At 43.5% G+C, this 12,500-nt stretch overlaps 1 protein-coding gene across 1 annotated transcript in view; it reads left to right on the forward strand.

Moving 5' to 3' along the window:
• LOC135104883 (sodium- and chloride-dependent transporter XTRP3A-like) overlaps positions 1–12,500 on the forward strand; it is a 110,940-nt gene that overhangs the window by 81,452 nt on the left and 16,988 nt on the right. Inside the window, 6 exon segments of the mRNA XM_064012607.1 lie at positions 4,383–4,493; positions 5,088–5,329; positions 6,776–6,956; positions 7,710–7,911; positions 8,865–9,187; positions 9,640–9,840. Of these exon segments, the coding sequence (XP_063868677.1) occupies positions 4,383–4,493; positions 5,088–5,329; positions 6,776–6,956; positions 7,710–7,911; positions 8,865–9,187; positions 9,640–9,840 (1,260 nt within the window).

Raw genomic sequence — 12,500 nt, forward strand, 5'->3', positions numbered from 1 at the left:
GAAATCCATAAACCACAACAAAAAATGACGAAAAAAAAAAAAACATTTAAACCACCGTCATGAAAACACAAAAAACATATAAAACCACCACTAAAAAAATCAAATAAGAAGCACAAAAGAAAAAAAACAGTACAATAACACCCATTAGACTTGCAGACCCAGTTAAAAGACGTCCAGAGAGAGAGAGAGAGAGAGAGAGAGAGAGAGAGAGAGAGAGAGAGAGAGAGAGAGAGAGAGAGAGAGAGACTGGCTAACTACCTTAAACCCATATTTATCAAGAAGAGTACGTAAGGTGGAAAAGCGGTATTGTCTTGTGTGTGTGTGTGTGTGTGTGTGTGATCGTGGGTCTGGTAAGGGGGATGAACTTTCACCTTTGGCAAGCACCGAGGCAGGCAGACAGGGAGGCAGGCCAGCAGGGGGCGCCGGTGGGCAGTGAGTCTGTCTTCTTTAAGTGCTCTCCTCTCCCTCTCCCCTCTCTCTGCTGCGCCTTTCTCAGTTCAGGGGACATGATATTCCTGGTGGCGGTGCAATGTGTGGACGTGATGTGATGCTCTGAAGGTTGATGTTGTGGTAATTGGTGATGTTATTGTGTGTGTGTGTGTGTGTGCGTGTGTGTGAGAGAGAGAGAGAGAGAGAGAGAGAGAGAGAGAGAGAGAGAGAGAGAGAGAGAGAGAGAGAGAGAGAGAGAGAGAGAGAGTCAGTCAGCCAGTCAGTCGATTTGAGCAAGGTTATCGAAGGAATTTATGATGATGTTGTTATTTTGGCTATTGTTATTGTTAGAGAGAGAGAGAGAGAGAGAGAGAGAGAGAGAGAGAGAGAGAGAGAGAGAGAGAGAGAGAGAGAGAGAAAGAGAAAGTATTAAAGAAAAAGCAAATTAAATTACGTAGAAACATACACAAAAAAAAAAGAAAAAAATAGACAATACATGAGAAAATAAACCAACAAAAAATGTGAAAATTAGAATGAACAAATTTGGAAATGGAAATGGAAACAAAGGCAAACAGAATGAATATAATGAAAAAAAAAGTAAATGGTGTCAATTTGCAGAGAAAGAGAGAGGGAGTCAAACCTATTAAAGCAAACTCAGGTAGATCTATGATTAATACAGCCGATTAATTCACACAGGTAAGCGTACTGTTATGCAGGTAAAGATCCTATTTATAGCTTGCTGTCGCTTTTTACTACCTCGTGAGAGAGAGAGAGAGAGAGAGAGAGAGAGAGAGAGAGAGAGAGAGAGAGAGAGAGAGAGAGAGAGAGAGAGGGGTGGGGGGGGGATACGGCAAACTTGATCAGGTATGGCCATTAGGAGACCGATTAATTAGCACAGGTAAGCGAGAGGGATGAGCACAATGCAGGTAATTGGACGTGAGTGAATGCAGTGTGTCTCGTTACCAGTGAGTGCTGCAGGTGGTGGCTGTTGCCTTGCCTGTTGCCTTCCCTTGCCTCCCCAATGCTGTGTTAAGTGGTCACATGTTAATAAGTAACCTTCAGGTGTCAGTAAGTAAGATAGGTTGAGGGATATTGGGTTGAAGGATGGAAGGAAGGGAGTTAGATTTAAAAAGGGTAGGAAAGAATGAGGTTTCAAATAGGGTGATAGATGAATGGAATGGACTCAGTAATTAGGTTCTTAGTGCTGAGTCGTTAGGGTTATTGTTTTGCGTGGATATGGTAGATGGAAACAGGTAGGTATGTTTAACAAAGGGACTGCCACGTGTATGCATGATGGTTTCCTGCAGCTTCCCTCGTTTTCTAATGTTCCTGTTATCCTCAAAGTAATTTTCACTCATAAAGCTTCCTACTTGAGAATTACAACACAAAGTAATTTCTCCCTTGATATAAGTTCTCTTAACCTAACTTAGCGTGATCTAACCCGTCACAACTTAACCATAACAACATAGCCCAACTTAACTAAACCTAGCATTTGTAAGACTCAATATAAAGTAATCAACTAAATCTAACCTTCTTTAACTTACCACAGTATCTTTCCTAACGTAACCTAACCTAACATTTCTGGAACCCAATCTAACATAACCTAACCAAATATAAACTTCCCTAACACAACACAACAATTTTCCTAACCTAACCTAACCTAGCATTTCCGGATTCAATATAACCTTTTACGTTCCCTAACATAACACAGCACACTCTTCCCTAACCTAACCTAACCCGCCCTACGCTAACCTAACATTTATAATCTCAATCTAACCTAACCTAATGTAACCTAACTTAACACATCACACAACTCTCGCCTAACCTATTGTAACCTTCACCTTAACCTCCTAAATAACCTAACCATCCCCAACACGCACCTAGCCTTCCCTATACGTAACCTAACCTAATTAATCACCAACGGGAAATTATTTAGTCTGCATTGGGAAATCTAGCGAGCGGAATGTTAGTCAGGGAAATTTGTCTTCGGGGTGAGGGTGAGGGTGAGGGGGGGAGGTGAGTTACGGTACATTCTATTAGCCTGCCTCGCTCTGCACGCCGTCCTGCCCCACCACGCATGCTGGAATGTACTTATTTGCTGCCTTGCTGTGTAAATGGTTAGATGGCGCAGAGAGAGAGAGAGAGAGAGAGAGAGAGAGAGAGAGAGAGAGAGAGAGAGAGAGAGAGAGAGAGAGATTGACATTTCATTATTAGTGCTGGAGAAATTGAAAAAGAAATATAAAAAGTATCTAGTGAGAGAGAGAGAGAGAGAGAGAGAGAGAGAGAGAGAGAGAGAGAGAGAGAGAGAGAGGAGAGTTGAAATTTCAATATTAACGTTAGAGAAATGCGTTTGATTGTAAATTTAGGAAGAAATAAAAAAAATACCTAGTTTAACACACACACACACACACACACACACACACACACACACACACACACACACACACACACACACACACACACACACACACACACAGACAGAGAGAGACAGAGACAGAGAGAGAGAGAGAGAGAGAGAGAGAGAGAGAGAGAGAGAGAGAGAGAGAGAGAGAGAGAGAGAGAGAGAGAGAGAGAGAGAGAGAGAGAGAGAGAGAGTTTTGACTTCCATAGTAGAATTGGTAAGAGCGCGCTTGACTCATAAAAAAGAAGCTGCAGAACGTAAATATGATTGTTTGTAATTAAGTATAGTGGTAAATCAAAACCTGTAAAGAATAGTTGAGATCCTTTTGATAATTGTGGTAGAATTATTATAAGCACTACTCTTGATTTGGGGTTAAAGCCATGATAAATAAATATAAATTGTAGGCGTTGATCGAAACCAGGAAAAGTAAAGAGTGCGCACGCGGATTAAAATACAATTAATTATATGATAGCAAAAGTGAGTTAATTATATAAAGAAGGAGCAAAACCCGCAGAAAATAATTAGGTTTCCATATGTGGCATGGTAGAAAGATGTGTACATAAATTACTCCAATATGGATTAAAACATAGATAGATAAATAGTAATAATAATAATAATGATAATGATAAGAAGAAAACGGAGAGAGAGAGAGAGAGAGAGAGAGAGAGAGAGAGAGAGAGAGAGAGAGAGAGAGAGAGAGAGAGAGAGAATCCGATCGAAAAGCTACAAAAAACTTCACAGGTTACAAATTTAGAAAACAAAAACAAAAAAAGTAAACAATATTCATGATGAAAGTAGTGACATTAAAAGCCAAAACAAAAAATACTAAAATGAAAACAACAACAACAAGAACAACAAGAACAGCAGCAAGAACAAGAAAAAAAAATACACTTCCTTAGAGAAACAGGTTCAATTCGTGCACCGTTATGAAGAGAGAAAAACTAAATCCATATTAATAAGTAGACAGTCAGTTGTTCTGAGGCAAAACTTACTGCAAAACTTACTGCGTGATTAAATTGTTTTCCATCCTTCTCCCTTTTTTCGCTATTTTTTTTTTCTCTCTTTTTCAGTTCGTCATCAATTATAAAGATTCGGACGCACTTTGTTAATTTCCCTTTATTATTTACGGTGTGGTGTTATTTGGGAGTTATAGTGATGAAGTGGTGATAATAGTGGTGTTAGTGATGATAATGAGAATTGAGATGAATGTGATAGTGGTAATGACTGTGGTAGTGATGGTGATGAATATATTATTATAGTAATGGTAATGAGTGTGGTGCTGAAGGCCATGAGGATGATGAAAAAAGATGGTGATGACAGGTTTTGCCTTGACGTCATCATCGTCATCATCACCATCATACATGTCATTTATTAGTCCCTCCTCAACACACATATCACCCCTCACTCATACACTTACCAACCCTCATCCATACACTTACCAACCCTCATCTATACCTATTACCCCTCAACACATCTGTCACCCCCTCATCCATACACCTATTCAACACCCTTCAACACGTGTCACCTCTCACCCACACCTGTTTTTCCCTAGGTGGTGTACTTCACGGCTCTCTTCCCATACTGCATCCTCATCATTTTCTTCGGGCGTGCTGTCACCCTGAAGGGAGCTGGTGCCGGCCTCAAGCACATGTTCACTCCTGATGTAAGTATTAGGCCCGTATTCAGAAACGCTTTGCTGTCTCACCATGATTATCTTCAAAGGCCACAGAGATGATTAGCCAGGTTCTCAAGACTGTTTCTCCTGTTCTTAGTGTAAATATCGTGTTAATTTGTTGCTAGAACCTTTAAAAAATAAAATAAAATAAAACCCGTGCCATGTTAACTCGAGCCTTTTGAATTTAGTGGAGGTGCGGCGCGGAAATGTCTCAAAATATGATCCTTAGAGACGCAGAGACCAAAAGACAATCCCAGAGACTCACATTTATAAGCCTTGAGAGATCCTGATTATAAAAGTTTTCAAGAACCAGAAGAATGTAAAGAAAATGAGGAGTAAAAGGAGTTGGAAGATTTAATGACAAAACAGTATACTCCTTTTAGAAATTTTCAGAGATCCTATCTATAGAGCCCAGTGGAAGACACTTCAAGTTTTGTATTCAAGCACAAGAAGGATGTATATAACTCATGAGAAAAAGTAGTTGGAAGATTTAATAACGAAAAGATAAGTGTAAGAATGTATACTAGGATTTCGCGGTGTTTTTTGTAGCATTCCCTCACCCACTCGCTCTACCCAAAACAGCTGTCAAAATTACTCAATCCGACGGTATGGATGGACGCAGCTTGTCAAGTCTTCTACTCGCTGGGTCTTGCGTTCGGCTCCCTCATAGCCTTTGCCTCCTACAACCCCATGAAGAACAACTGCAAGCGTGACGCCCTCTTCATGTGCGTCATCACAGTCTTCACCGCCACCTTCGCCACCATCGACATCTTCGCCGTGCTCGGGTTCAAGGCCGTCGCCAACTATGAGAAGTGTGTCGAGCAGTAAGTGTTGGCAGGGTGATGCATCTTTTATTTTTCTCCTTTTCCTTTTCTTTAGTGTTCCTTCCACATGATTGTGTTAGAAGACTGCTTGTGTTCACGTTAGGTTGAAACTCAGTTTACCAGAAGGAAAAATGGTTAAAATCAATGAGAGGTGACACTGGGAACAGCTGTAGTAGTACGGACCTTGTAGAAGACTGCCCGAATGATACCAAACCACTGGACAGGCTTGTGATGCAGCTGCAGTGTGTGATGAGCACTTTCTATTTACTATGTGGTGAAGGAAGAGTTGTATTTTATTTCCTGAGAGAACCACAAGCAGTTATCATTTGGCAAGGAGCACAGGAGGAGGTTGACTTGCCTGAGTGACGTAGCGGGTTGGCTCCACTAGCTCTCATTAGCAAGGCAAGACAGGTGCACCAGTCAGGACAGAAGGGCAGGCACAGATCTTGAGGTTTACCAGCTCTCGGCCATTTCGGCAAGTGTTATGCTTGTACTGTACATAAGTGAAACTGAAAAGGATAGTCTATCACATCACGAGACATGGAGAACAAATATGGCAGGGCTTGTGGTGAAGTGTGTGTGTGTTCATTTGAGATGTTTGGGACCCTTGAGGCTCCGTTGATTGTCAGTGTGTAGCTACCTCTGCCCTGCCTTGCTCACCACGGGCCTGTCACACGGTGCCTTTCCCATGGTGCTGTCAGTCACGTGCCTGCCTGGTGTTCCCGTCACATGCTGCCCGGCCAGACCGGAGTTCCTCAGTACTGTGCTCCCAACACACTTAGGAAGATTTGCTGTAGGAAAATTATATTCGTGGATGTTTTATAATGGACCAGTTTTTCTTTTTTTTTTTTTTTTTTTTCATTTTGCCAGTTTTCCACCTTACTGAGATATGCCATGCAATGCAGTCTTCTTGCTACATAAATGTTGTATCTTAATTTCTTCACATTCCTGGCTTCCTGTTTATTCATTACCATAATGTGTACATGTTCAATAGGTGTCATGAAGTGGCAACCCTCGCACACCACTAATGTGGGTACAGCAGCCTTGTGTGCTCCACCACACAGGAGGGGAAGGTTGGGCTGGGAATTCCACGGCTATTTTGCCCCCATTCAAGGTCACAGAATCTTGAGACTGGGCCCGTGTCTGCCCAAGGCCAAGTAAAGCTAGACAGGTGTTCGTGGTGGCTGTAGAGAATGAGTTTGAATGGTATGTGAAGAGACACGTGACCCATTTCACTGGGTGCCCTGTGTGACCTCCAACTATAGCCTTCTGTTTCTAGAGTCTGGACTCCCCACACACTCTTCTGTATGGAAAATAGTACCTCTGAACAGTGATGATCATGATGACTATACCTACATTTAAAATTACACAAGTACTATTTAAAACTTTTCAGGAACCCTTATTTTTCAACAAGCTCACCATCTGTTCCCTTTTTCCCCTGCGCAGCAACATTATGATCCTGCAGGACCTCCTCCCTGAACTGCCCAAGCACACCCAAGCGATCGATGTCAACCCAGACAACTATGACAAGGTGTGGCCACAGATCTACACCGCAATCAGGGAGCTTTATGAAAACACCACCCACCACCACATCAAGAACTGCAGTGTGGAGGATGAGCTCAACCAGGTGAGTGTTGGGGAGCAGGTGGGGCAGGTGTGCTGGACAATAGCATTTCTTCTCATCAACTCTCTTCTGACTGACAGTCTTCAGCCTTTGTCTCATTGCAGCAGTGTTGCATCTCTTCTTAACTGCATTCCTCCCCTCCTCCCACAGCCTCACTATGCAAGACCTATTTTCTCACCCCCTATCCTGTCCACCTTTTTAATGCAAGAGTTAACTAGTATTCGCAGTCATTCATCCCTTTCTCTTGTAAAGTCTGGAACTCCCTTTCTGCTCCTGTATTTCCTCCTTCTTATGAATTGAACTCTTTCAAGAGGGATGTTTCAAGATACTTATCCTCCAGTTTTGGATTATCCTTTTTGACCTTTCTTTAGACTGGCAACTCAGTGGGTCTCTCTCTCTCTCTCTCTCTCTCTCTCTCTCTCTCTCTCTCTCTCTCTCTCTCTCTCTCTCTCTCTCTCTCTCTCTCTCTCTCTCTCTCTCTCTCTCTCTCTCTCTCTCTCTCTCTCTCTCTCTCTCTCTCTCTCTCTCCTCTTCTTCCCACTTTGTTGACCTTGCCCAGTGCCCCTCTTACATGGAGGAAAAACTAGAGGTAGGCCTGCTCATATAAAAAAAAAACATCATATAGTCATTAGCAAGCCATGGATCAGTCTTCCTCCTAAGGCTACTGAGTTGTGTAGGACAGCTACAGTTAGATTTACTCAAATAAAAAACATAGTCATTAGTGGCCAGAGGATCAATCTTCCTCCTCTTCGCCAGGCTGCTGAGGGGACGGGTCTGGCTTTCATCGTGTTCACCCAGGCCATTGTGGAGCTCCCCGGCAGCAACTTCTGGTCAGTCTGCTTCTTCATGATGCTGCTCGCACTGGGTCTTGGCTCCCAATTCGGCACAATGGAGGGCGTCATCACCAACCTCTTTGACATGAAGGTGTTCGCCCGAGTGCGGAAAGAAATTTTGACTGGTGAGTTAAAGATGAGAGGATTGGTAAGGGAGAGAAAGGAAGAGATGGGAGGAGTGGTAAGGGGGAGAAAGGAAGACATGGGAGGAGTGGTAAGGGGGAGAAAGGAAGAAATGGGAGGAGTGGTAAGGGGGAGAAAGGAAGAGATGGGAGGAGTGGTAAGGGGGAGAAAGGAAGACATGGGAGGAGTGATAATGGTTGTGAATGGCAAGTTAAAGATGAAGAAATGATAGGAGGGGAAAAGGAAGAGATAGGATAGAGATGAATAAAAGGAAAAGGGGGAGACACATACAGCAACAGATGGTTTATGTACATGAATCAGAGGAAAGGGAAAAATATAAGATGAAAGTAAAAGGAAAAAAGTTTTGAGACTTGAAGACAGGTGGAATGATAAGAGGGGAAAAGGAAGAGATTTGATGGAGATAAGTAAAAGGAAAAAGAAGGGAGAAGTACAGCAACAGATGATATTGAAGAATTGCAGAGGAAAAGGGAAAAAAAAAAGAGAAAAAGGAAGGATGAATGTTACTTGAAGGAAAAGGTGAGATGAAGGTACAAGGAAAGAGATGCAGGAGAAGAACAGGAAGGGAAGAGCTAGGAGAGAGAGGAAAGAAAGAAAGAAGGAATTATTGTCATTGGTATTGATGTGGAAAGAAACTACTAATGTGAAAGTGAGAAACTAAAACTTCTTGCAGCTCCTGACTTTTCTCCTTTGCATATAAAACAAATCCAACACATCACTTCACAAGTAAGATATAATTAATGGCAGGATGAACCACCAAGGCACCTTGTTTTATATTCATGTAGTACCAAGTATCTTATTACCTCTATTTCCCTGTGATTTTTATATCGTTAATGCCAGGATGGACCACCAAACCACTTAGTTTAATATACCAGTAGTGCCTAAGTGTCCCTACTTTTGATTTTGAGTGAGCCTAACCTGTCCCATTCTTCCCCAGGTTGTGTGTGCCTGTCCAGCTTGATCATTGGCTTGATCTTCTGCACGGGCGCTGGTGAGTACTGGCTGGGCATGTTCGACACCTTCGCCGGCTCCATGGGTCTCATCATCATTGCCTTCTTCGAGACCATTGTCATCTCCTATGTGTATGGCCACAAGAAGTTCTCCAGTGACATAGAGAAGATGATTGGGGAATGGCCTGGCATCTACTGGCAGGCCACGTGGCGCTTCATCTCCCCCATCACCATCTTCACTATCGTGGTGGCCTCTGTCTACTACAGGATCACTAACCCACCAACCTACCCGGCTTGGAATGCTGAGGAGGTCTGTATTCATGATGTCTGTTGTGTTGATGCTTAGAATCATGTGGTTTTTGTCTGTTATTCTTCCAGGTTATTCCTTTCATCTGCATTCTTTAATCTGTTTTCTAAATTGTATCTTTATTTCATATTTCCTTTTGCTTTGAACATGTTACTCTTCTCTCTGACTCTTCTCTTTGTTCCTTATCCATGCTGATCTTAGGTGTATTTAGTGTTCTCTTTAGCACCTCACTCTTCATTTTTCTCTTTGCTCCTTACACTTTCAAATCTTAGGTGTATTCCGTGTTATGTGTACCCTTCTCTTTATCCCATATCACCCATTCAAATCTTACATGTACTTAATCCCTCCCATTCACATCTCAGGTGCATTCTGTGTTCTCTTTACCACCTCACCCTCTCTTCTGTCTTCCTCATCCAAATAAGTCTTAGGAATACTGAGTGTCCTCTTTACCACAGGGCTTCTCGGAACACGTGGCATACCCTGGCTGGGCTATGTTCGTGTGCCTGCTGCTGCTGCTCGGAGGGTTCCTGCCCATTCCCATCGTGTACTTCATGAGGCGGTGGCAGTGCATCCGCTTCGACACCAACATCCATGAGGCCTCCATCAAGCGTGTGGAGACGACCATGTCCACACAGGGCATGATCAAGGGAGAGGAGGTGGGTACTGAGTGAGGATAGGTCTGTTGGAGGTGATGTTGGAACATTTGGAATGTTGGTAAGAAAGATACTGGTGGGTTAATGAGAGGGATAGAGTGGAGAAAAGGATGAAGGAGGATAGCAGGTGGTGGGTACTGAGTGAGGATAGGTCTGAGTGTTGGAGGTGGTGGTGGAGGGATTGGGTTGTTGGTAAGAAGGATTTGGGTACTGGTGAGTCAGTGGGAAAGGATTGTTTGTGGTGGGTACTGAGTGAGATGAGTCTGTTGGAGGTGGTTGTGGAGAGATTGCATTGTTCATAAGAAGGATTTGTTGGGTACTGGTGGGCCAAAGGAACAGGATATAGTTGATAAAAGGATCTAGGAGGGTAGTAGGTGATGGGTACTTGCGTTAAATGTGGGTAGGTATATATTGTATTGACAAGCTAATGGAAGAAAGAGAGACATTATGATGTGATGAGGTCTGATGTGTTTTTATTTGCAGTTTTATAATGACACAACTTTCTTTTCACATATTCCTCACTAGATTCCGTGTGTGCATGTGTGTGTGTGTGACTGACTGATGGAATGATTTTGCTACCATGAGTAGATAATCATATTCTGCTGTGTAAGAGAGACAGACAAAAGATTAAGAAGGAGACAGACAGGAGATTAATAGGGAGGCAGAGACAGAAGATTGAGAGAGAGAAAGAGATGGAGACAGGAGATTTTGTCAGAATACTAAAGTCTAGAGTACAGAGAAGCTGGAGGCAGTTTCCTGAGTAGTGTGTTGGCTGGGTGGTGTTTGTATTGATGAGCACAGATTGTTGGTGCAGAATGGTTTTGGATTCTCATTCTGGTCTCTGAATTACGACAGTATGTTTTTTGTAAAGTGTAAATGGTTTGAGGGTAATAAGTGTGTTTGTGTGTGTGTGTGTGTGTGTGTGTGTGTGTGTGTGTGTGTGTAGCCCTTTCCCAATCCATGTGACAGTCATCTTGCCCTTTCATACAGACAAACAAATCCTACCACTTAAGGACCAAAACACAATACTGGAACCCCATGTGTGAGCAATTCCAGACTAAGATGTGACTGAGCTTTTTGCCGAATAACACAAGAACACTTTTGTCACGCAACACACACGTCCCGCAGCAGAGAGGACACTGAAGCGTGGGTGTCAGGTGTTCCAGGGTGCCTAAGAGTGTGGCTTGTTGTTGCTCCTCACTGCCTTGGTCTTGTTCTCTGTGGGAGTGTCCTCACTTGTATTGCCAAAGCCTGTCCATAAAAAGATGAGTGCTGATCTAGGCTGTGCACTGCTTGGTGGTGGCACCTCCTGTCATTTAGGTCCTGCTTTTCAATCTCTATCACTGGAGTTGATGAGGTCTGAGGCATCAAGGTTTGTTGGGTACACCACACCTGAGTTTTAGAGGTACCAGTGCAGCCCAGGTCAGGCCAGCCCTCTGCGACACCCACACTCCTGGCAGGTCCTTACAGGTCCAGCAAAGTTCCAGACCCAAGGACACAATTCCTGAGCCACATGAAGCAGATCTCAAAAAATCCATTACATCAGACTCAAGAACAATGCTTGAGCATCAACACTCCAGTATCAGCTAATCAGCTCCCAAAAAAGTTAACCAAACTGTCAGGCTTAGTTAGTGTCTCTTCACCTCATTGCTATTACCCAGCTAGAGATGCAGAGAAGCATAGGGCTCTTGGTAAAGTACTTGTAGTCTCAGTGGTTTCCCTTCCACCTCAAAGTGAACAGCACAGCCAGCACAGGCACACGGCTGATCACTCCCTTGCACCACCTCTCTCTTGCAGCCAATGGCCCGAAGCAACACGTCAGATAGTGAGTGGACGAGTCTCTTCCGTGATAGGGTAGACTCCACCAGCAGCCTTGAGTGATGGCGGTGGGCGTAGGCAGAGGTGTGTGGATGGCATAGATCCTTCTGGCTAACACCTTTAGCAGCCGCAGTCTTGGCTTTGTCTGTCATTGTGATGAACTGAAATGTGTACAGCCATTTCCGCCAAACAAGCTGGACTCACATGCATACCTCAATGTTAAATACTTAAAAAATATTGTGAGATTTCCCAAAGGGAACAGTAAATGATATTGCTGCTTTAAAGTATCAAAACACAAGCAGAAACATAAAAGCATGGGTGTTACCAAACCTTGCTTCTCAAAAAAAGGCTAAATTATAAAATCAGATGAATATTGTACAGCCTTCATGAAGCCATACTTATCTTGTAGGAAGACAACCTTAACAGTTTGCCAATCATTAAGTTTCTCTCAGATGTTGGAGAAATAATTGTTGAGTCATTCCCTCGGAGTGTCTTGCCCAGTCAGTGTGGGTGGGGCAGGGGGCTCCTATGGGCTCCTGGGGGCTGGCTGTGTGGCTGTTTTTAGTTTCCTCACACTCACTCAGTGCTCGGGAAGTGTTGGTGGTATTGCCTCACCCTAACTCATCTGCCAGTAGTCCAGCTAACACAGCACCAGTGGTGTCCTGACACATTAGGTGCGGCGACAGTCCTGGCGTGGCATGTGTGTCACTGACTCATGCCTTTCCTCATTGCCATCTCAGAAACGACACTCCTCTGCCACACACAGGAAGAAAACAGTCTGTGGGAGCATGTGTCTTTTCGAGGTGCGCCATTAAGGAAACTAACGAGTGTTCCTGGAATGGTGT

The sequence above is a fragment of the Scylla paramamosain genome, chromosome 11 (genome assembly GCF_035594125.1).
Source record: "Scylla paramamosain isolate STU-SP2022 chromosome 11, ASM3559412v1, whole genome shotgun sequence".
Taxonomy (NCBI): Eukaryota; Metazoa; Arthropoda; class Malacostraca; order Decapoda; family Portunidae; genus Scylla; species Scylla paramamosain.